General features: G+C 38.6%; 1 protein-coding gene and 1 non-coding gene across 3 annotated transcripts; both read left to right on the top strand.

Moving 5' to 3' along the window:
• The first annotated feature begins 310 nt into the window (after positions 1 to 310).
• Positions 311 to 415, top strand: LOC111827877. The gene has a single exon (XR_002831627.1). It is a non-coding gene; the product is annotated as a U6 spliceosomal RNA (small nuclear RNA).
• Positions 416 to 9,973: 9,558 nt separating this feature from the next.
• TNFAIP6 (TNF alpha induced protein 6) lies at positions 9,974 to 22,346 on the top strand. 2 transcript variants are annotated; one of them, XM_006098484.3, is made up of 6 exons: positions 9,974 to 10,144; positions 13,141 to 13,278; positions 14,753 to 14,914; positions 18,746 to 18,974; positions 20,350 to 20,390; positions 21,658 to 22,343. In XM_006098484.3, the coding sequence occupies exons 1-6, from the start codon at positions 10,051 to 10,053 to the stop codon at positions 21,825 to 21,827; spliced, it is 834 nt and encodes a 277-aa protein (XP_006098546.1). In that variant the 5' UTR covers positions 9,974 to 10,050; the 3' UTR covers positions 21,828 to 22,343. The 2 variants fall into 2 exon arrangements, with proteins under 2 accessions (XP_006098546.1, XP_023617995.1); XM_023762227.1 differs by lacking the exon at positions 13,141 to 13,278 and having other exon boundaries at positions 9,987 to 10,144; positions 21,658 to 22,346.
• The last annotated feature ends 2,784 nt before the right edge of the window (positions 22,347 to 25,130 follow it).

The raw sequence follows: 25,130 nt of genomic DNA, 5'->3' as shown, positions 1-25,130 counted from the left end.
TTAGGCAACGAAGCCTCGCTGAGAGGATAGTAATTAAGTTGAGATATGACTACCGGAAAGAAAATGAAGGGAAAGATAATTTCCAGAAAAAGGAAACAGTGATTACAAAATCCTTACTATGGAAATGAACTTGGCATGTTCAAGTTAGAGCAGTGTTGTGAAGTTGGAAATGTGAATAGGAACCAGAGAATGTAGGATTTTAGCAACCAAGATAAAAAGGTTGATGGTATTTTAGTGTCACAGGATAATCTGGGTTTTTAGCAAGGAAGTCCAACTTCTGATTTATACGTCTAAAAAAAAATCACTCAGTGCTCGCTTCGGCAGGGCATATACTAAAATTGGAATGATACTGAGAAGATTAGCATGGCCCCTTCGCAAGGATGATATGCAAATTCTTAAAGCATTCCATTTTTTTTTAAAAGAAGAAGAAGAAAAAAAAATCATTCAGGCTGCTAAGCAGAAAATGACTTGTAAGAAGCAAGAGTATAAGGAGGGAACCAGGAGGCTATTGTAACCGTTCAAGCAAGAGATTATGGTGTCATGAACTAAGGCGGAAGCATAAAGATAGAAAGAGGCAGGTACTCTGTAGTCCCCCCTTATTCACAGGGGATACATTCCAAGACCCCCCCCCCCCCCCCCACAGATAGTACTGAACTCTAAATATACTATGTTTTTTCACATATATACGTATAGGTATATATGTGAAAAAAGTAGACACATAAGAGATTAACAATAATAATAAGATAGAACAATTATAACAATATACTGTAATAAAAGTTATGTGAATGTGGTAGCTCTCTCTCTCTCTCTGATAACTGATCTGATAACAAAGATGACTTCTAAGTGACTAAGGCGTGGGCAGCATATACAGGGTGCATACGCTGGACAAAGTGGTGATTCATGTCCCAGGCCGGATGGAGAGGAACAGAGAGAGATTTTATCACACTACTCAGAATGGTATGCAACTTAAAACTTATGAATTGTTGCAGTTTTAGAATTTTCCATTTCACATTTTTGGACCATGTTGACTACAAGTAACTGAAACCTCAAAAAGTGAAACCAAGGATAGGGGGAACTACTGTAATACAATGTAATGGTCTTAGTGTAACAAGTAAGTCCCAGCCTCAGTGGCTTAACACAGTAGCATTTTATTTTGAGTTCCTGACTGGTGTGCATCTCTCTATCTGGTCACAGAGAGAATGAGACTCCTTCTACCTTTTGACTATATTCTACTCTAGGGCCACAACAGTCTTCCTCATTCAGTCTTCAGATGGCGAATAGGGGACCACATGTGGGAGATTCCTATGGGCCTGGTCTGAAACTGATATGCATCAAGTTAACCCACACTCTAGTAACTAGCCACATACTATATGCACCTAACTGCAAAGGAGGCAGAGAAATGTAGTTTATGACTGTGTCCAGGTAGAAAGGGAACCTGGTTTGCTAATTATCTAACAATCTCTGCCACCATTTTGTTTTGGATGTAGAGACTACAGAACATAGAACTGGATTGGATGAAATTGGTGAAAGGAAAGTTAAAAATCAAGAACGAAGTCTCAGCCCTGGTCGATGTGGCTCAGTTGGTTAAATGTTGTCCCATGCACTGAAAGGTTGCTGGTCAGGGCACACGCCCAGGTTGCAGGCTTGATGCCTGGTAGGGGTGTGTGCAGGAAGCAACCAATCGATGTTTCTCTCTCACATCAATGTTTCTCTCCCTCTCCTTTCCTCTTTCTAAAAATCAATTAAAAACATATTTTTTAAAAAGAATGAAGTCTCAGACTTTTCTCACTAGGGACGCTTGGTAACAGTATTGAAAGAAGATCTATGCTTGGTTCCTATCCTTCCCATAGCATAGCTCCAGCTTTTCTACTGAAAGAAGGGATGATGAATGGAAGGAGACACAAAGCAATCTGAAGACTTAATCAGAGGTATAGGGAACAGTTTGATTGGAATGAATGCATATGAGGAATACTGGTAAACAAGTTTAGAAGGTAGCTCATAGACCAATTGGGGAGCTCTGTGTTGTAAGGAGGTGGGGTTGGGGGGAGAGAGGATGTTAATTAAATTTATCGTTGTCTCCTTCTCCTGGTTCTCTTCTCCTCCTCTTCCTCATTCGTCTCCTTATAGGAACTTTCATATCCAAATGTCCCTAGATCCCCAACCCTCTGAAGTCACCCTTTGTGTGTGTGTGTGTGTGTGTGTGTGTTTTGTTTTGTTGTTGCTGTTTTAAATATGTTTTTATTGATTTCAGAGAGAGGAAGGGAGAGGGAGAGAGAGATAGAAACATCAATGATGAGAGAGAATCATTGATTGGCTGCCTCCTGCATTCCCCCTACTGGGGATTGAGCCTGAAACCTGGACATGCGCCCTGACCAGGAATTAAACCCTGATATCCTGGTTCATGGGTCAACCACTCGGCCATGTTAGGGTCACTGAAGGAGGAATGCATAAGGCCAAAGGGGGTAAAGAATTCTGAATTTATTGTTACATCTGCTAGCAGAAAGGCTGAGACCAAATTGGCATCAGTGGTGCAGAGTAGGGGGAGCGGGATACTTATGTCTCTTGTAAAGGTCAGTTAGAGTAACCGGTCAAACCAGGTGCAGGTGGGGGCCAGGTGTAGGCAGTCCACTGGAAACTGGGTGAGGCGGTTCACTGGAAACTGAAGGCCATTAATCATGAAACCTATAATGAGAATAACAGGAAAATTGCTGGGAGGGGCAAGAGCCCCAAGCAGGCCATAATTCAAGAATGTGCCTAACATTCCAGCCTCTCTTTTTTTTTTCTCCTGTAAGCTGGGGTTCCTATAAGCTGGGGTTCCTGCAAGCAGGGGTTGCTGAGGAAGGCTAATCTCATTTTTCTGTAACTTCTTTATGCTTAGGTGGGGTATAGAGATGTCTCTAATTAGTCAGCGATTGAGGGAGGGGATGATCCCTAGTGTAGGTCTGGAATAGCATCATTTCCCCTATGGATCTATTGGTAATTGCTTGAATGTGGTTTTAGAGGAAGAAGGAAACAGCTCTTAGGATGCATGGGCCAAAGATGAGTGCCAGGAAGAGCATTCAGAGGGGTCCAACTAGAGGTAGCAGCCAGGAGGTCCAGTTAAGATTCCATAGCCAGGTGCCCCAGGATTCCCAAAGATGTTGTTGGACTTTGGAGGCCCTGTCAACTAGTTTCTTGGCTCTGTCCCTTACTATGCCAGACTGGTTGGCGTAAAAACAGCATTCTTCCTCTAAGAATAGGCATAGCCCCCCTTTCTCAGCTGTGAGAGGTCAAGTCCTCTTTGATTTTCAAGGGTAACTGCTGCCAGGGAATCTATCTGGTCCTGGACTATGACAATACTTGGGGCAATCTCCTCTAAACTGTCTGCAAGGTCTTTGTTTAGGCTCTGATAGTAGGAAAGGGAGGTTGCCAGTCCCTCTCCCAGTGCCTAGGCCTGTAACTATTCCTAGGCTGGCAAGGAGGGGAAGGAGGGCAATGCCCCTCCTGGTCTGAGCATAAGTGGTAAGAGAAACCTTAATTTTCCAATGATAACCAAAAAGTAAACCACCAGCATTTCTTAGAACACTATCACTTTCAAAAAAAAAAATTTTTAACAAAACACATGACATTACATTAACAGTTCCAAATCTACTTAATAGATTTTCTGTAACAAAAGCTAAAATCAGGTGAACTTGAAACTTATTGAAATATTTAGATGTTTACCATTTAACCCAGCAATGCTCCAAAGTTTTTAAGTGACCAAAGACTTTGGAAAACTATGTACAGGCATATGAGGCTGGAGAAAATGCAAAGAGGGGCAGGGAGCAGGCCCTGCATCCTGTTCTAGGACTGCAGTTTCCAGGCCTCCAAATCCTTGGATTTAAAACTGCCACATTTTTCCTTAGAGATAACATGCTAAGGTTTGGGTGATGATGAGTTCAGCTTCTGATGGTATCAGGACTGTGAAGTAAGTATTTGCAGTTTTGCAGTAAAAAGGTTGTTCTTTGGGAAGGGGGCAGGGGTGTCTAGTAAGAAGCAGTGTAGAAGTGAGGTGACTACTGGCTGTGAGATTAGTCTGTCAACCCCCATAATAGAGACTGAGGAGGGGACAAGGGTCCCAGCGAATTCAGGGGGGGTAGAGTAAGTGGCCCCAGTGTCAATTAAAAAGGAGATTGGCTTACCTGCCACCACAATCATTATCTGAGGCTCTGTCCTGGTGATGTAAGCCTGTGGGGCCTTGTCAGGGCTTAGGCAGCTTCAGTCTTCTGTGGCCAGTCCCAGGAGGTCTGGGAGCTCCAAACTATATCCAGAGGGTAGCCTTGCTGGACTGGCTGATGTCAACCTAGAGGGGCAGTCTGACTGGCTGAGTTGCCGCTGCGTACTGCTCTCCGAGTAGCAAACTTGGGTGACTGAAGCCAGAGCAATGGCTCCCCTTCCCTGTGGAACCCTCCCAGGTTTCAGCACCAAACGATAGGGTTGCTGAAGGAGGAACGCACGAGGCCAAAATGATACATTTGTTATGTCATCTGGAAAACCAGGTGGGCTGAGCGCCCAAATGGCATCAGCACCCAGGGACCGGGAGTTAGAGATTTTAAAGGACTCTAGGTAGGCTTTTTCTGGGCGGAAAATTCTCTGGGTGGGTCCAGATCCTGGGAAGGTCCAGAGGGGAAGGATAATGGTCTTAGCAAGTGGAATGAGTCTAAGCAAAAGGGAATGTCGGTTGTGAAGTGGTCTACAGATCAGTTCCCAGGGGAGGGGGTATCGATTCAATAATTTGATCAGACCTAACAAGTCACCACTGGCTGGGACATCCTTTGTTTTAATACCCACATAAGCTCATTTCTTTCTATAAATCACAACAGATTAATTATTGCTAACAGTAATGAACAACCCCAAAATATCAATGACTTAAAACAATAAAGATTTATATTTTGTTTATGCTACATAACATCAGGGATCAATCAGGGATTCGGGTAATGGAACAGCCACCATCTCAAACGTTTCCCTCCATGCCAGGGGGGGAAGAGAGTTCTCAAATGCTCACCTCTGAGATAACATGTACAATGTCTGCTCACATTTTATTAGCCATAAATAATCACAGGATCCCACAAAACTACAGAGGGCCAGGGAGTACAATGCCAAGTGCTGCTAGGAATATTGTAATTCTACTGACATAGTTGTAATTCACTGAGCTCCACCCTTTTCTTTCCTTCTCCTCTTGCATTTTCTTTCTCTTTCCAACATTGCAAAATATAGTTAATAATGATATAATTTATGTTTTGGTTTTCATACTGTTTGCCAAAGAATTGCATTTTCCCACAATGTCTTGTTATTCAAATCCAGTCTTTAAGGATAATGTGATTTTTTAGAACTTGCTTCTCTTCCCTCTCTTCCTTTCTCGCCTCTGCGCATATCCACCTGACATTTTTTCAATACATTATTTATTTATTTATTTATTTATCCTCTCCCAAGAATATTTTTCCATTGAATGGAAGAGAGAGGGAAAGACACAGAGAGAAAGATCAATGTGAGAGAAACACATCGATTGGTTGCCTCCTGCATGAGCCCTTACCAGGACCCGAGCCGGGGAGGAGCCTGAAACCACGGTATGTGCCCTTAACCAGAATCAAACCCAGGACCCTTTGGTCCGCAGGCCAACGCTGTATCCACTGAGCCAAACTGGCTAGGGCTCCATACGTTTTCTCTGTTAGCAGAGACTGAGCATGTAAGTCAGATGGAAAAGGACAAAAGCCCATATCATTTCACTCATAGTGGAATATAAAATGAAAAGAAATAAAAGAGCCCAGCTGGTGTTGCTCAGTGGTTGAGTGTCAACCTATGAACCAGGGGATCACAGTTCGATTCCCAGTCAGGGCACATGTTCGATCCCCAGTAGGAGGTATGCAGGAGGCAGCCTATCAATGCTTCTCTCTCATCATTGATGTTTCTATCTCCCTTCCTCTCCCTTCCTCTCTCTAAAATCAATAACAAAATATATATATATATATTTAAAGTAACAAAAGAACTAACAAAGCAAAATAAAAACAATCTCATAGATACAGACAATAGAATGGTGGTTACCAGAGGGAGTGAATGGGGGAAATTGCGTAAAGGGAGTCAAATATATAGTGATAAATGGAAACTAGACTTGTGCTGGTAAGCACACAATAGAGTATACAGATATCAAATTACAATATTGTACATCTGAAATTTATATGTGATTAGCCAATGTGACTTCAGTAAAAATTAATTAAACATTTAAAAAGAATTTATAATGCCTTCTCCTCTTGTCCTCTGACAAATGTTTGAAATTATATTTTCGAGTCTCAGTTGGTTTTTTTGTTGTTGTTGTTGTTTTTTAATATTGTTATTGATTTCAGAGAGAAGGGAGGGGGAGAGACAGAAACATCAATGATGAGAATCATTGATCGGCTGCCTCCTGCACGCCCCCTAACCGGGGATCGAGCTCGAAACCCGGACATGTGTCCTTGACCAGAATCAAACCTGGAACCCCTCAGTCCGCAGGCTGACACTCCATCCACTGAGCCAAACCGGTCAGGACTAGAGTCTCAGTTTTTTAAGGGAGTTTGTGTGTTAGTGATGTCACTAAACCACTGTGTCAGCTTAGGAGATCTCAAGCTTGTTCAGTGCAATTTCAGTCCAAACCAGATGTGTAGTTCTTCCCACCTTGTCTTTAGGTATCTAGTGGATGCTCAGGCTTATGGGCATTGAACATTGTGGGAAAGCAACCAAAAGGGGAACTGCCACTGCAAAAAAAAAAAAATAAAGCAGTCTTGCTGGGTTTTCAGCCAGTCACTGGCATGTGAAAAATAAGTCACTGCACAACCTGCCCAAGAGATGGAGGTGTGTGGCTGAGGGGGTGGTTGCATTCATCCATGGAGGCAGAGCATTTGACTGGTAGAGACTTCTGAGCCCTTTTGTCCAGTGTATCTTCTCTCTGCTCCTCAGACACATCCTCAGTGGTGTGTACTGGGAGTTGGGCAGAGGTACCCACTTACCTTAGGCAACTTACAAGGTAGGTTCGTAGGCAGCACTCCCTCTGCTACTCCTCCCTTTTTTTCCTTCTTTTTAAAAAAATATATTTATATTGGTTTCAGAGAGGAAGGGAGAGGGAGAGAGAAATAGAAATTTCAATGATGAGAGAGAATCATTCATCGGCTGCCTTCTGAACACTCCCCAGTGGATATCATGCCCACAACCCCGACATGTGCCCTTAACAGAATCGAACCTGGGACCCTTCAGTCCATAGGCCAACACTCTATCCACTGAGCCAAACGAGCCAGGGCTCTTCTTTCCTTCTTACTCTCCCCTGGTTCCCACTCACACCTATTGTATCTTTTCCATATAAAAACCTCATTTTCTTTTCTTCTACAATAGAATTGAGCACCCTCTTGTGGACAAAAAAGGAGCCACATACTAAACCAGACAAGCTCAGGGGAGGCCAGCATGGCAGGCCCTACAGAGTCAACCCCCATAGGGTTATCGGAACATAAATATTCCTATCTAAAAGTGGGTCATGAAGGGTCTTCGTATCTAGGCCTGTAGCTTCCTGGACAAAGGTCAATCTTTACCTTAAGTGAGCCTGTCCATTGTCTTTCTGCATCTAGGATAACATACATTTGAATTATCAGAATAACCTCTTTTATCAGACCCCTTAAAGCACAACCAGACAGCAGAACATGAGACCACAGAATCCCTCATTGTTATCTTGTTTTCTGAATACCATCTCTATGTGCTGTAAATATTATTAACTATTCTGTACCCACCAGTATAAAAGAAGTATGTGTCCCTCCCCTTTACTTTTTATCCAATTCCAGAGATTTCCCCACTTTGCTTCCTCTCGCCCCCTTAATCTACCACCAATGGAACTCATAACCCTCCTTATGTCTCCACCTTTGATTCTAATGTATAAAATAATCTGCAAAACTGTCATTTTTTTGGAGCATTGTCTCAATTCATTGAGATTTTGCTTCCTGGAAATTGTCGACAGTTTGGTTCAAATAAATTCATGAAATTTCTCTATAGGTTTGGACATTTCTTAAGTCGAAACCCTCAAAGTCAGAGCCCACATCATTGGGCACTTTTCTATATGCTGGATGGTAGGAAGGATGGGGTTTCCAAACATTGTAAGAGGTAAGACCTCTGCATGGAGAGTTAGGAAAGGGGAAAAGAAATTCTCCACCCTGGATTGGGTTAATCCATCAAAACCATCACTGAATGTTCTTTTTATAGAGGTTGAACATTCACACCCTGCTCTACCTGGCGCTTCCTTAAAATGCAAATGAACAAAGAAGGGTATCTGCTGTTAGTTATTTGACCTAAGTAAAGATTCATTTCCAGCCCTTTCCTGAGAGTAATTTTTTATAAATGAGAAACTAAGGAAATTGGGTACTTTGAAGAGGTGCAGAGAGGAGGGCATGACCAGAGATTGTGACCAGGCCAAGAATGGGAAGGCTGTGAGGGTTTTGCTGTAGCCTTGCGCAAGTAAAGTTATATTTACTTCCCAAACCACAAACTTAAAATACTCATGTAATTCTGTTTTCCAGAGCAATAACATCAGTTTGTTCCTTCCAACTATTTATTCATCCTGAACTTGCTGACCATGTCTGTCTTCTCCATGGTCACACCTACCTGGTCTAGATTATATCTCTCTTGCATCAAACTGAAAACTTTCTAACCCTATCAGTGAACTAGGATAATACAACGCTCTCCTCTCTCACTTGCCGTGGGCCCCCAATAGGGATTTTGAACCCTAATAACTTTATGCATACCTCAGTGAGTGTCCAGTAAATTCTGTACCCTCAGCCTATATCCCCACAACTGCTTTTCTGAGGAGAGATGAGACCAGGCCAAGCCTTCGATGTTCAATGCAGTGATGCCTAAGGGGTTTAAGGGATTTCTGGACCAGAAAGTGTCCAGAAAGTTGGTTTTTTCAAAGGATTCCAATATCACTGGAGGAACTAAGAAAGTATAAGAGAAATGAACATAATGGAAGCAAATGGGAGGCAATTTGGCAGCAAGAGTAGAGACACTACGTAGCAAAGAATGACCTTCAAGAGAAGCAAAAGCTGCCAAGAAATTGACTGTCGATCAACAGGAAATGACATTCACAGCAGAGCAGTGCGGATAGCACCAGACATGTTACCAACGGCCCCTACACAAAAAGAAAACAAAATTTGGGATACTTTAAGGTATGACAGCTTTGATAATTATTACCTACTATTTTGATCATCTTCAAACTTAGAATGTTGTGGGGAAGCTAGGACCATATTTTTCTTAACTTTATGACTATCTATCCATTCACCTTTTCCCAAAAACTTCAAGGATTTGTGGCCTGGGAAGTTAGTGTTAGATTAGCTGCTGGAATGTTCTAAGGCTCTGAAACTAACTTGCTTTTCTGGAACTGATGTATTTACCTGATAACCATAATAAACCAAGGACTGCAACAGACCTTTCCCAAGGAGAAAGCAGACAGAGGATAAGGGAATCCTACACCACTGGGGATGGTTTAGGATTTGCCAAATTGTGCACACTTTTTCTTTTAAACTTTCTATACAAACTTGGCAATGTTTAGGGATAACTGAAGTAACATTATCAGGGTCAAGTTCATGATCAGTGCTTCATCCCAAACCCCATACTCCATAATTGACTTAGTACAAATACTAAGACATTCAGGGTTTTTCTTAAAATTCCTACTGAAGTTTTTGTTCTTATTGTTTTGAAGGCTGCTGGCTCTGCACCAAGTTACACAAATGTCCTACCAGGAAAGTGTCTGTGACAGACAGAATTAATTAATAAAAGTGTAGATGGTCACAGTATCTTTAGCTGTAGTTGCCAATGCAAATGAGTCAGAGGGTTTGCCTCAGACACTGAGTTAATTGTGAAACTCTGCAGCGGGAAATGCCATTGGAGAGTGCTTGCTGACCTCACAGTTGCAAAAACTATTTAAAAAGATGTGGAAACCAGATGTTTCAGTCGCATTGCAGCCTCTGCACTGAGAATTTATCCTGAGGAGCCCCTAATAGGCTATTATTTCTCTACAACTGAGACATGATCATCCTAATTTACTTATTTGTCTTGCTGTGGGAAGACGCGCATGGATGGGGATTCAAGAACGGAATTTTTCATAACTCCATATGGCTTGGTAAGAAACTGTACTCATTGAGCTTCTAGTTGTGAATGTCACTTCTTTGAATTCGTGGAGAAGTGAATCAAAGCAGTAGATTTTTCTGTTCTGGTCAAGCCTGGTGTTTTAAAAAAATGCTTAGGAAAGATAACTTTTGGAATGCCTATACCATTTTTAAAATAGTGTTCCTGCCTTCTAAGATTTAAAAATAGCTTTTTATAAAGTTGTTCAGTAGGAAATAGAGGTTCATATTTATATTCTATATGAAAATATATTTAAGATTTTTCAAAGCAGATATGGTTGTATAGTGGGGAATGTTTGTTTAACAAAAACATCAATGTATTGGTTTGTTTTTATTTCAATGCATTTGCAATGAGATTTTATAGCAGGTAATCATAATAAAATCATAACAGGCAAATCAGAATATACAATAACTTTATAATCATTGCTCCATGTACTCTGACCCAGAGTGTATATCTTGCTTTTTCCAAAGATTCTTTTAACTAGTTTGACAAAGTCAAAATGTGTTTCTGAATGCATTCTTACCACTTTGGTTCCTTTTGTTTGAGCTATCCTTGTGCTTTTCTGCCCTTTTTGTTAGATAAGGAACGTTCCTTTTGCTGCTTTGTTTTTTAAGTGTTAGTGAGGAATGAATTGGACCTAACTGTGAATATAAACAATAAACAAACCAAAAAAAGCCAAATACTGAAAACCCTAAATACCCTTTCTAGTATTCTGAACAATGCTTTAATTCTCATGATACAAATTAATATTGCTTTATGTTCATTATTGTGTTTGGTAGTGAAAATATTTTTGAATTCTTAAGAAGAAAATTGAGGGATTCCTGTATAAAATAAAGAAATAAAGAGAAAGCAAAGTTAACTTCAGGCCAGAGCGTGGTTTTATGCTTGCTAAGCAGCGCACAGTTGTAGAATATTTCAGCATGTTTCTCCCTGGTAATAGTAACTGCAGCCATGCGGACTTCATTAAAAAGCTTGATTTGCAATGCACGGCCTTGCCGCCTCTTTTTTCAGCTGGAGCCAGCGAACTAGCTTCGTGCTGAACACTGAGATCCATTTGGCAAAGCTGGGGTCTGGAATTAACCAGAGGAATGAACACGTCTCTGTTTATTTTCACTGCACACAATCAAACTAAGGAGATAGCCACAGATTTGTTAGACAGGAAAAAGATGGTCATGAAGCTAGTAAGAATTAAACCCATATGGATGAACTTGGAAATGCTATAAAACTCTCTAATGCTCAAGAAATTTGGAGCTGTTGTCTTTGGTGTTTTTAAAAGTGATTTTGTGTTTTACAAAAATATAAACCTGAACAATAGAAATTCTGTCCTAGTGGTAGAGAGGAGCAAACCCAAATGTTTGTTAATAGTGCTGCCAATTTGAGGCTTGGGGTAATTGCACATTGCTCCAATCTGGGACAAATTATTGACCAGTCAGCCTAGCACGAATTGTTTACAGTTGGTTAGGTCCATATAGCATGGGAAACTATTTAAGGAGGAAGGAGAGTTGGATTAGAAGGCAGGACTCGGCTAGCAACTATCAAGAACAAGGCACTTGAAACCCTTGGACTCAGTGCCACATCGGTAAAATGGGAAGGTTGAAACCGAGGACCCCTAAGGTTGACTTTTAACTCTGGTATCATAAGTTGAACCAGCATAAGTGGGGATTGTCTGTAGTTGCATTGCCCACTCTTGTCCAAGTTGCTTAGGAGTAGGACTTGATCCCCCGCACCTAGCAAACTACCTCATGGTATATGCTCGAAACAACCAGATTGGAAACTAGTGAAAGTTTCGTTAATGAGACTTTACCATATGAAGGAAGTGGAAGTAGGTGAGTTTCAAAGGGGGAAATGATTTTTGTGTTCCTTGTGTTCTCTGATCTTACTAGTAAGTATCAAATTGACTGAGGTCTTCAGTAATGGGCTTTTACCATATAATGTATAAAAGGATCCCTTGGCGTCCAGAAAAACAGAGAAAATGCCACGCAGCATCCCTATTGGACTGTGGCAGTGTCAACTTCAGTCGGGGGAGGACAGCAAGGAACAATCTTTCTAATACGGCTGGCTCCATGTCACTGCATGCCAAGATATATGCGTTCTCATTGGCAATGGTCTTGATGGTGACTGATTGCCCAGGTTAGTGTACAAGGACTGAACCATAATCTGACAATCTACATAGAACTATTAGAGCTATGGTATGATTATTGCCCTGAGAATCTTTTCTCATTGTTTCCATGGCAAAATGCACTCCAAACTCAAAACAATCCTTTTAAATAGTGATCTACTGGGAGATAACTCATGTGTGATTTAACACTACCAAAAATATGTTGGGAATAAATGGGAGCTAAAAAAGGACAAAACATTTAAAGAACTTAAGAACCAGTAATTAGGTGTGCCCAGGATTTTCTCTGCTGCGTTTGAATCTAGTTTTCTTTTCTTTAATGAAATATTTGTTTGCTTTTGATTCCTTTCAACTTTCCCTCCGTCTTTTATTTGTTTACTAAACTCTCAGTTGTATTGTATTAGTCATTTCCCTCAAATGGATATTGTAGCTTATTTTTCTCCATCATTGCAAACTGACATAATGGATCAATTTTCATGATTTCTTTGCCTTCACCTCCTTTTTTTTTTACCTATTAGTTACCTCTCCAAGTTTTTATGTAACTTAAAGCCAAACAAAACAAAAAGTCAAAACTTGATCACCTTTTTTAGTGTAGGAATGCAATGTTGTACTGAAACCCTTTCAGGTTGTCAGTTCAGAAACTTAATTTCGCCTCAAGTTTCTGTCTATGTCCCCAGGTTTCCCTAAAATTCCCCCTCATTCATATTTTTCCCCAAAGCTTTCTAATAATGGAAATGTAGCTACCCAATGCTGCTGACCCAAGGAACCCTTTGGCAGGAACAATAGCTGATGTAATCTTCCATCTGAGGTCACAAAACTTCCCTTGTTCTGCAAGAATGCAAGTAGTGCATTTACGACTTTTTGTGATTTCACAGAACAAGCAGCAGGCGTATATCACAGAGAAGCTCGGTCCGGCAAATACAAGCTCACCTACACAGAAGCAAAGGCCGTGTGTGAATATGAAGGCGGCCGCCTCGCCACCTACAAGCAACTAGAGGCAGCCAGAAAAATTGGTAACTGATTTGACAATGACTTTCTTTCTTTTTCATCCTTGGGGAAAAAATATCCCATCTTTCCTGTAACTCCCTAGTAAGACTTCTCTATTCACCCCTGCTAATAGTTCTCTAAGTCCCCATGACTTCTCTCATCTCTGCCCTCCTGCTTTTCCCATCTTCTCTGCCTACAGCTAGCTAGTGGAAAGTTCATAATTCTAGTAACTTATTTGGGGTTACAACCCACTGTGAGCTAGTAAATAAAAATCAAAAGAAAATGAAGGCATCTCGATAACATTTAAATTCCTCAGAAATCTAAAGCCATTGCTATTCATTTTAATATTACTCTAGCCTTCTTGACTTCTGAGTTTGGGTTTCCTCATGTGTTGAGCAATGTTATTATGTTGAGTCTTATAAGAAAATTTACATGGTAGAAGAAATACTGAATTTAGTGGCTTTTTTCAAAATGTTTTAATTTCCCCCCCCCCCCAACATTAAGTGGAAGAATGCATTTGTATTTCAGGATCGAAAGCTATGAGGAAAAGGAGGATAAGCAAGTTATAAGATGGCAGGAGAAGGGAACTGAGAACATGATGTCAGGAAAAACCCAGTAATTAACTAGTGGGTTTTTGTTTGTTTGGTTGTTGTTTTTTTTTGTTTGTTTGTTTGTTTTTACTTATTTAGAAAAAGAGGGGAGGTTGCTACCATCTCTCCTGGGCTTTCAGGAGAATCCAAAAGACCACCCTACTTGGAGCTCTTCTCATTGAAGAAAGCCCTTTGCTGATAGAAAAGTACCTGGCAAAGCTTATGCTGGCAAAATTACAGGTGTTCTCCAAAGCCTCCCCAGATAACTGCTCAGCCTGTTCCCACAGGATTGAGTGTGACAGTGACTGGAATGGTGGATACAAAGCCAGAGTCACTACTAGCTGCCCTGGACTTCAAGTAAAATTGTTCTTGGTTGCCGTTGGCAAGTATTTAAACAGAGAGTTAAGAAGTTGAGCAAGAAAAACAGAGCTGAGGCTTTGTTTGAAATTTATGAGCGCTTTTATCCCTCTTCACATTTTAAAAAATACTAGCAAGCAATATCTTAATTCATCCTGAAATAGAAATGACTTAAACTATGATTTGAAAAAAAAATTTTTCAGGACCGATGGTACTTTCAGAAATTATCTCTTTGCACTGGATAGGTCATTGGTGAAAAGAAGCCAGCTCTGAACATGGAATGTTTTCAGATTCGTGGGGTTACAATTTCTAGTTCACCTTCATCTTTTTTTATTTTTAAGTAATATGTCGTTTCTTAGTAAAAGTCAGATGTTATATTTTATGTGTTTCAATTTTATTTTTTTTAAGAAAACTATTTTTCTCCTTTTACATGAACTGAATTTGGGCAGCAAAGAAACTGTCAATGCTGGAAGGGACCATCTTTGTAAAGATGACTTTCTTTCAGCTGAGCCCGTTTACCTGTTAAGTGTAAAACCCTTTCATTCTCTTGCAGGATTTCATGTTTGTGCTGCTGGGTGGATGGCCAAGGGCAGAGTTGGATACCCTATTGTGAAGCCAGGCCCCCACTGTGGATTTGGAAAAACTGGTATTATTGATTATGGAATCCGTCTCAATAGGAGTGAAAGATGGGATGCCTATTGCTACAATCCACATGGTTTGTTAAAAATAATAATTTTATACTTTCTAAAAACAGTTACATGTTACTAAGATGTTGTTAAAATGAAATAGCTTATTTTTCCAGAGATAAATCAGTTTAGTGATAGTAATTAATAACTGTCATTCATAGAGTGATTATGCTGTGTCACTAATTTATGTTCCTTAATCCGCACTGTCACTCACTAGTCACCACCCTATAAGGAGCTATTTTTATACCCATTTTAGAAATCAGGAAACTGAGAGTTAAGAATTTAAGCAACTTACCCAAAATTATGTAGCCAATAATTAGTAGGCAGGCAGAATTGTGAATTCAGGTCTTGTTTGTGCCATGGAACTTCCTGACCACAAAGGGGTGGGGGGGAGGGTGGAAGCAGGTTATGAACTCACACTTAATTAATTAAAACAACTAAATGGTGCTACCAAATGTTAACTGTTCAAAGTTATCCCTTTGCTAGAATGGGAAAAAGGAAACAGAATAAACAGACTTCCTAATTTATTTTTGTGCATCAATTCTTAGATTTCCAAACTAAGCAACTCTCACTTTGTGGTTTGTTTCAATAATTACATATTAGGTATACTAGTCATTATTATATAGTATATTTTTATTCCTATTCTTATTCCATGGTGGGTAGTAGCTAGGAAAACTTTAAAGAGCAAAATTAACTCTTTATAATTACTATAAAGAGTTACTCTTTGTTCATATTCTTGGAGAAAAAAATACACTATTCCTTTTGGATGTAATTCGTCCAGGATAATATTACAAAGTGTTAAAATGTGTTACAAAATCTTTCCTGCATTTATGATCATAAACATCCTCAGGTGGTGTCCCATTTGGATCTACCTTATAAGAAAGTCCACAACACAAAGGAGAATTACAATAAAGTTTCAGCCTATTATTATAGAATTTATTAATGATATTAACTACTGTTCTCATGCTTTTAACTAATCTATATCTCAATGTAATGTGTATTTCATGTAGAAAAGAATTTTGCCTAGAGCTTCACCTATTCCCACTTGAGGCCAAATATGAATAAATGCAGTGCATTTATATAGGACTATAATTTCCAAATCTCTTTGATATATTTTAAGCCTATCCAGTACTACACTGTATTTAATCCTATGTTTAGTCATTGTTAATAATTCATAGACCTTCTTTTCCTTCTCTCTCTCCCTCTCTTTCTTTTTCTTCAATATATTTATACAGGCAACTTGCTTTTAACTCTCAAGAGTAACTTTTATTCCCAAATATATTCTCTGATTCTTCTTTTGCTTGATAAATTTGAGGCTCTCTGAGCATCTATTCCATTGTTTTCATAAGTCAAAGTCTAGGGGAGATGAAGAAGTGCTAATGAAAAGGTTCTTACAGTATTTATTGCCCTTTTGTAAAAATATTACTTTAATTACAAATTTTTAAAAGCTTCTTTTACTTCTCATAGAAGCTGAATACTTTTTACTCTGTAAATATGTGTACAGAATCCTGAATTCAATGATATGCTGATTATTTAGGATATGGTTAACCACATGGCAAATGAGGACTGCCTCAACTAGGGAGAAGAAGAGCTCATTGAAAAATAATTGGCATAAAAAAATTATAACAATCAGAAAAAATAAAATAATTATTATTAATTACTCAATATCACCAAATTACAGCTGATTGAAGTCAGAAGAATAGGGTCATTAAGAAATGTTTAGAATTAAACTTGCTCATTCAAGTTCTGAATGTATGACCTAATGTTGACTGCTTTTTATATGAACACTTTTTTAAAAATAATTCTTTACTGTTGAAAGTATTACATATGTCCCTTTTTTTTCTCCCCATTGACCCCCTCCAGCCCGCCCCCACTGCCTTTCCCAAGCCTTCACCACCCTATTGTTTGTGTATATGAACACTTTTAAACCAATTAAGTCCTCAGGGACCTAATCAACTTTGTGAATATGTCCTTTTCTAAATAAACAGAGATGAGGCAATAACTATATATGTAACAAAATATACAGCTGAATAGATATAGCTAAATAGACAACTAAAATAATTCAATATTTGAATTTTTATCCTAATCTAATGATATATACAACAAAGAAAGGGTGCTATGGGGCAGAGCGAGTCACTCCAAACGCTGGCACTGTACAACTTATGAACACATATAAACTATGTATTGTATAAGTTTTAATAATACAATAAGAATAACTTACATTTTGTATAACATCACTTTTTTAAATCTTATTTGTTGGGTATGAACATATCGCTTTTAAAAAAATATATACTTCTTTATTGATTTAAGAGAAGAAGGGAGAGGGAGAGAAAGATAGAAACATCATTGATCAACTCCCTCCTGCACGGCCCCTACTGGGGATCGAGCCCGCAACCCTGGCATGTGCCTTTGGCTGGAATGAACCCAGGACCCTTCAGTCCGCAGGCCGACGCTCTATCCACTGAGCCAAACCGGCTAGGGCTGTATAACGTTCTTAAGTTATCATCTATATTTTATCCTCAGAATATTCCTGTGTGGGAAATAATAGGAGAGGCATGATTACATTCAATTACCAATGAAGAAACAGGTATAGGGTGGTCACAGAGTGCTTGAACCAGATCTATGACTTTTTAAAAAAAATTATTTTTATTGATTTCAGAGAGGAAGGGAGAGGGAGAGAGATAGAAACATCATTGATGAGAGAGAATTATCCATCAGCTGCCTCCCACATGCCCCTGCCCTGGGGATTGAGCCCAAACCTTGATGCCCTGGTTCACAGATAGATGCTCAACCATTGAGCCATGCCGTCGGGCTCTGACTTCCCCAGCCTTTCTAAGGTCCTGTTCTGCCTTAGAGATAAGCTTCTTTAACTTCTATGGCAGTAAGAATTCTAACAAGATTTTTTAAAATAGTTACTTTAAAGGAGAATATTCTTGGAAAAAATCTCTAATTGATAAAATGAAAAATATCTTCAAATGCTACCCAGAGTCAGCACTAGCACCACCACTCAGATTATTTTTGAGTTTCCAAGTTTGGTTTGGTCTTTCAAGATACTGGATACTTACTTGATATGGAATTAAAATTAATCAGGGCCCCTCCATACCTTTCTCTCTAGGTCATACTGCAAGTCATTGGTCTGGAAGAGGTTGTTCTTATAACAGGTTATGTGACACAACATAAATCTGTAAAATGAAAAATGACTTTAAAAAGCATAAGTATCTTCACCAAATCCTCAAATAAGATCAAGGTGTTAGTTTAAAACCAGGAAAAAGACTATAGAAAGATTATAAATTATTCCTTTGAGCTGGATTAGAGTGACCTCCAAGGTCTTTTGTAATCTTGAAATTCTATAATCATTTACCAAACCGAATATATTGGACTCATTATTCTACATATTCCAGTCCCTAACGACACAGTGGTGACACCACAAGACAAAAACATCTGACTGGGCTGTTGGTAACATGAATATATGTATTTGTCAAAACATATGGAAGGGTTCTCATAAGATTTGTGCATTCTATGCTTAAAAACATAAATAAAAAGACATCCCCCCAAAAATGTAACCAGGGATACAATTAATTAACTATTTTTTTGCTATTTTACTTTTTTAATTCACAAGTGCCTGCTTAATTTAGAAAATTGAACAACTATTGATGAAAAATACATTTATTCTTTAGCTACAGGAATACATTATATGCTATAGATGCTGTATGTTAAGCCATTTCTTTACTTTTTATAAAGGGTTATAAATAAATGAACACTAAGATGTGAATATCATTTTAAAGTAGGAATAATTTTTTCTAATGCTTTCTTATCTTTCCTCCACACCCCCCCTCCCCCCCGCCCCTTCCCCATTCCAGCAAAAGAATGTGGTGGAATCTTTACAGATCCAAAGAGAATTTTTAAATCTCCAGGCTACCCAAATGAGTATGATGATAACCAAATCTGCTACTGGCACATTAGACTCAAGTATGGCCAGCGTATTCACCTGAAGTTTTTGGACTTTGACCTTGAAGATGACCCATCTTGCTTGGCTGACTATGTTGAAATATATGACAGTTACGACGATATCCATGGCTTTGTGGGGAGGTACGTGTTGTTTTCCCATACAGAAAGTTAAAGGAACATTCGATATTGTGTTTGATGTTTCTTTAATTTCTCCCCAACTGTACCTACAATATTGATTTTCCAGTGTTTCTACACTCCTACAACACCATACCCTTTTTAACAAAGGTTTTTCTTGGCATGTTAAGTCATAGTCAGTTGTTACTTATTATTAAAATAGTGATAGCTGCCTTTTGATTATTGTTAAGTTGTAACAATTATTTAAATAATCTATTTATGAAGACCTCAAGATTGACTAACGACATGAGGGAGAAAGATGTGAGATGAGAAATTTGTTGGGGTTTTTAAGTCTTCTAATTTCTGTCAACCTTTAAAAATAATTATAAATTCAGTAATGGGTGCCTTACTTCTGTGTACAAAGCAATGGGCTAAGTATTGTGGTATATAGTAAATAAGCAAAGCCTAGCCCCTGCTTTCATACAAGTTAGCTAAACCTACAAAGGGCAGCTTCTTAAAAACAGTTTTCTTTGCCATAAAAGACAAGTGCTCTCTTCCGCAATATTTCTTTCTCCCTTGATCTTCAACATGCTGGGACATGATATTTTTGTGTTCTCTCCTTAAATCTTTAATGCAGTTTACATTTTCAGAGACTTACAAAATGTTTCAATTTAAAGAGTATGCAATTAGGTGTTTTATATATTCAGGTCACCATTTAATAATGTGTATTTTAGACTATCCATTATCAATAGAATATCAATTCTCCACTATCCATGACTATATATAAAAATATATATACTATTTTGTAAAGGTCTTCAACAGGCTATAAATTTATATTGTGTAATTTACCTTTATAATACACCCCCACCCCCTCTGGAATAAATTTCACTTTCAAAAACTGACAAAACTCAACGTTTATATAATGTGCAGGGAAGTTCCTTTCAAGATATGATTCATATAAAAATGAAACCCTCTTATATCTATAAGGTCCAAGTAATTTTCCCACCTTTAAATCTGTCTACTCTAGAATTCAAAATATAATACTACCAACTATACACCCATTGACTTTTAATTGTGAAGAAAAGTTTATGAGATTAATCAGAAACAAATTTTTAATTTTTTCAAGAAGATTCACACAAATAGTTTTGTAGGTGCCCAGAGTAGAAATGCCACATATCTTTTCTTAAGAATCTCATTAATAGTTTGAGAAGTTTACTTCAAATAATGTACATTATTCTCCCTTACAAATTCAAATTTTAAAAAAAGCAACAAATCATCATAAAATAATAGGGAAATAAGCCATTACTTGGGGGAAATAAAGCACTTTAGTTATCAGTAAGAGCTCATTGCAATAGCTGTATAATGTTCATTCGTGTGAATTCTCTTTAAAATTCCTTTTCAGATACTGTGGAGATGAGCTTCCAGAAGACATCATTAGTACAGGTAATGGCTCTAAATTAAGGAGCAAAACTATGATTTGTTTTCTCTCAGTGTCATTGAAAGTGAAGGACCCAGGGGTCATTACTGTTTACTTTTTTAAAGTTGAGAGACCTGCTTGCTGGCTTGTATATTCCAAGTATTTATTTATACCTAAAGAAAGGTCTGTGCCAACTCCTTGCACTGAAAATGTGTAGACTCTTGTTATTTGTGGGAAATACAGTCTGAGATAGTCTTGAATCTGCAAATCCATGAATATGATCTCCATAAAATGTAATAAAAGGCCAAGATTTTTCATTGATAAAGAATGAAAGTAATTTATAAAGTTGTTAAAAATACCTTCTATCACTGAAAAATTTTTATCTTATTTATTGCATTTTTATCTTGGTATAGCATTTCCCAAAGAGAGTTGTAAAGAACACAGTACTGTGAAATGTTTTTAATAGGTATTACATGAGAAAGGACTCTTAGGTCAGGTAAATTTGGGTAACATTGAGTTAAATAATGTTAAGCAGGTTTCTTTATTTGAAGATGTCAGAGACTTTTTAATATGTTAATTATGCATAGCAAACCTCAAATGGCTAGCTATGGTAGGTAACCTTTTCCAAATCTTTTTTCTCCTGCAAATTATTTTGTGTGACTTTGTTCCACGAAATGTAGCTCAAGAAATGTCCTTATAGTAGCATAAATGTATCTCATTAAGTAATACCACTGCTATTAACCCAAACTCATATATTCTGACTAAGAACTTTTATTTTCTTAGATATCATTTTTTAATTTAATCACCAGCATTAGTATTTGACATTTTGCATGCTCAATTTTTCCTCCAAGTCATAAAATTATCTCAATACTATGCAACTAAAAACAATAGTTCTTAAGCTCAGATACTACTACCTAAATTATTCCCACGCCCTAGCCTTGCAGTACGCCACAATTCTCATTTATTCGTCATTATTGCAAGACATGGAACTACTTGTTCAATTCTTGAATGAATAATGCTTAAAACTTATTAATTCATTACTCTGTTACAATTTCCCTAGGATTGGTAAAGTATTAAACCTTCTGTTTCTATTTTTTTCTTGAGATATATTTTATGTTAACAGAAAGTTCAAAGAAGATATCATATGAGCTGTAGGAGGTAGTTGGGAGATGAGAATTCTATTTTTAAAAAGAGAGAGAGGAAGAGTCAAAAGGAAGCCCTGAAACATGCCATTTTTGTCAGCTAAATTAAAAGAGTAACATCTTTGTTCTTTTGCATCCTCTTCCTCCCCAGGAAATGTCATGACTTTAAAGTTTCTAAGTGATGCTTCAGTGACTGCAGGAGGTTTCCAAATCAAATATGTTGCAGTGGATCCTCTATCGAATTCCAGTCAAGGAAAAAATACAAGTACTACTTCTACTGGAAATAAAAACTTTTTAGCTGGAAGATTTAGCCATTTATAAAACAAAACGAGGACATTTAGTATTTATGTTTGTATCTTTTGGAACCCCTTGGATCTCACTTTTATATTATTATTGTTAACATTTATTTATTATTTTTCTAGATGTAAATGTAATACCTGATAATTTTGAGAAAATTGGAAATTACAGAAAATTTTAAATGAGAAAATAAAATCTCTAATAATTCTACTGCATGAAAATAACAGGTGTTAACATTTATATATTTTTCTTTTAGTCATTTTTTAATTTGTGGTATCTGTATATATGTTCCTATATGTATTTGTATTTGAAGTTTTGGAATTCTGCTCTATATCATTATTTCTTGTGGGGTTTTTTTAAACCTTGAGCTCTATGACTTAAGTATTTTCCCATAACATTGAGTATTCTGCAAAAACATGATTTTGAACAGCTGTAAAATGTTCCGTATGATTTTTCCATACTTTATTTAAGCCTGTCTCTATTGTGGGAATTTTAGGTTGCCTTCATAAACATTGCTTCAATAAACATCTTTGAACATAGGCATTTGTACAGCTCTCCAATCATTTGGGGGAGGGTCCTAGAAGTGGAATTACTGGGTCAGAGATTAATTAAAGTTGAATTTTCTTTTTTGAAAAGCAAAAATGACATAACTTTGTGGTTTTGTTGCCAGAGGATGGCATGGGTGAAATTCCTCCGTTGCCAGTGGGAGTGCGGTACTTGCGGTATCTTGAGAAAAAGAATTATCTAAGATGCACTCAGGAGAATGAATGATTTTTATTTGTGTGAAATTATATTCCTCAGTTTGCGAAGTCCCATTTCTCTTCATCTAGTCCTGGAAAATGTGCAGGTGGGGCTTCAATAAAGCTGGAAGTAAAGCCAGTGTCCAGAGCGTTTCTGGTCCATGGTGGAGTTACGTCCAATGTCACATCAGGCTAGAGTCCATTAGTCCGTTGTGTGGAATCCACATCCATGTGGGCCACATGGGTGAGTGCAGAGTGTGCAAGCCCCACAAGCCAGGAGCACCAGAGGGCCAAGAGAGTGAACTCCCTTTATTCAGGAGCTTATGTATCTCAGATTTCACACCCTTGCAGTCGCCACATCTATTTTGGCCAATGCCTTGCTCTCAGGTGTGACTAACAGATAAACACCTTCCCACATCACCCAGACCTTACTGGGCATGTGTCTAAATTGCAGCTTTCCTCTGCTCCTTTCCAGTTATTAATATTATAACCAGGTTATTACAACATGGGGTGGGAGGCAGATGCAGGATAGAAGGGGACAATGGGGTGGGGGGAGGGTAAAGGGGACATCTGTAATATCTTCAACAATAAAGATTTTTAAAAAACACAGGTTATTACAATGATATCAGTTTGAATTTGCAGTGTGATTAATGGTTTATATATATTTTTATCCAATTTTATTTCTTTTGTGAATTATTTTTCTATGCCTTTCACCCATTTTTTTAAACCTGTGTCATCTTTTTTCTCACTGATTTGTAAGAAATCATTATCTATTGGGTATATGATTTCATGTCTGCCATACATGTTGCAATGTAATTTTGTTTGTAGTTTGATTTTTTAATAACGTTTTTCATGCACTAAAAGTTAAATTTTAGTTGCTGTCATACTTATTGCTGTGGTCCCTTATCTTTATGTTTAGCATGAATATTCCCATTACAAATTGTTGAATGAACTCAAAAAGAGTTAAGAGGCTTTGCTTGAATATAAATGACAGAGATTTAGTCAAGGATCTTAGAGTTTGCAAACGGGAAACAGAGCTAAGCAAAACCTATGTGTGTTCTGAAGGAGAAAGGAAAGCTGAGGGCTGGTTCTTATAGTGTATAGTACAATCTTAAGAAGAATCAGTCCTGAGTTCTTAGTGTCAGGATTGGTCCAAGATGTTGTAGACAAAACAGGGGCCACATACTAAACCCGACAAGCTCAGGGAAGGCCTGAATGACTGGCCCTACAGACTGAGAGTCCAAAAGCAACCACCTAAGATGGTCTGAACATAAAAATTCATAACTAACAGCAAGTCATGGCAGGTAGTCACATCCTAGGCCTGTGGCTTCCTTGACAAAGGTCAATGCTTACTTTAAGTGAACCTGTCTATTGTCTTTTTGCATCTAAAATAACATACCTTTGGAATGTCAGAGTAATCCCCTTTTTCCAGACCCCTCAAAGTACACCTACAATATCAGAGCAGAGATCACAGAACCCCTTATTGTTATCTTGTTCTTCCACATACTGTTTCCATGGGCTGTAAATGTTGTTAACTACCCTATACCCACTGATGTAGAAGAAGTATTTGTCTCTCCATTTTAGTCTCTATCCAATCTCAGAGGTTTCCTGGCTTTGCTTTCTCCCACCTCCCTAATCTACCACCAATGGATTTTATGTGCCCCCATTTACGTCTCCTCCTTTGATTCTAATCTACTTATATAAAAACCCTGGGTGGTGTTCAACACGACCAGAACCGCCTCACCAAGTGGAAGGAAGTCAGTCCTACAGGGGTTGTCTTGGCAACGGCTGTGCCCTCCCCCAAGCTGTTTCCCGGAGCTGTTTCCTATAAGGGTAGGGTTTGAGGCAGGAACCTGCCCTGGGAGCGTGGAGGCATATCTTTATAAAGTGTGCCGCGCCAGCACAGCCAACGGTGAACCTGAGTGGGGGCGGCTGAAAGGCTTAGAAAAGACAGACAAGAGAATGCTGCTTCTCTGAGAGACAGCGACCATGCCCACAGCCATGCCTTTATTTTATAGCAGATGCTACGAGGCAAAGTGAGGGCATGACCAAGATGTTTACAACATTCTCCTGGGTTTCAATCCTACTCAACTACATGCACCTGAACTCTATCAAGCCTATATCACTCAGGCACGTGGGGCCACATGTTCGGACCATAGGTTCAAGCTTACAACTACAGCTGTTGGCTATAATTGTGCTGGGGGGGGCCTGCCCTCCAAGCTGGGACTTGCAGGTGGCAATGAGAGGACTGTGCCCTCTCATCAGTCCAAGGCTTGAACCTGTCCAAAACACTGTAGCGGCTCCCCATAGTAAAGTTTTTTTTTTTAATAAATCTTTATTGTTCAGATTATTACAGTTGTTCCTCTTCCCCCCCCCCACATAGCTCCCCTCCACCCAGTTCCCACCCCACCCTCTGCCCTTACCCCCCCCCCACTGTTCTCATCCATAGGTGTACGATTTTTGTCCAGTCTCTTCCCACGACCCCCACACCCCTTTCTCCATTGAGAATTGTCAGTCCATTCCCTTTCTATGCCCCTGATTCTATTACATTCACCAGTTTACTCTCTGTTCATCAGATTATTTATTC

Source organism: Myotis lucifugus, unplaced genomic scaffold (assembly GCF_000147115.1).
Source record: "Myotis lucifugus unplaced genomic scaffold, Myoluc2.0 scaffold_238, whole genome shotgun sequence".
Classification (NCBI taxonomy): domain Eukaryota; kingdom Metazoa; phylum Chordata; class Mammalia; order Chiroptera; family Vespertilionidae; genus Myotis; species Myotis lucifugus.
The sequence above is the reverse complement of the archived record's forward strand: the minus strand, read 5'-3'. Positions and strand labels throughout refer to the sequence as shown.

Bases quoted from the DNA above. Each gene is read 5' to 3' on its own strand.
- TNFAIP6 (XM_006098484.3), top strand. From the start codon at position 10,051: ATGATCATCCTAATTTACTTATTTGTCTTGCTGTGGGAAGACGCGCAT. The intron at 13,279-14,752 runs GTAACTGATTTG...ATTCTCTTGCAG, and splicing joins AGAGGCAGCCAGAAAAATTG to GATTTCATGTTTGTGCTGCT. The intron at 20,391-21,657 runs GTAATGGCTCTA...CTTCCTCCCCAG, and splicing joins AGAAGACATCATTAGTACAG to GAAATGTCATGACTTTAAAG.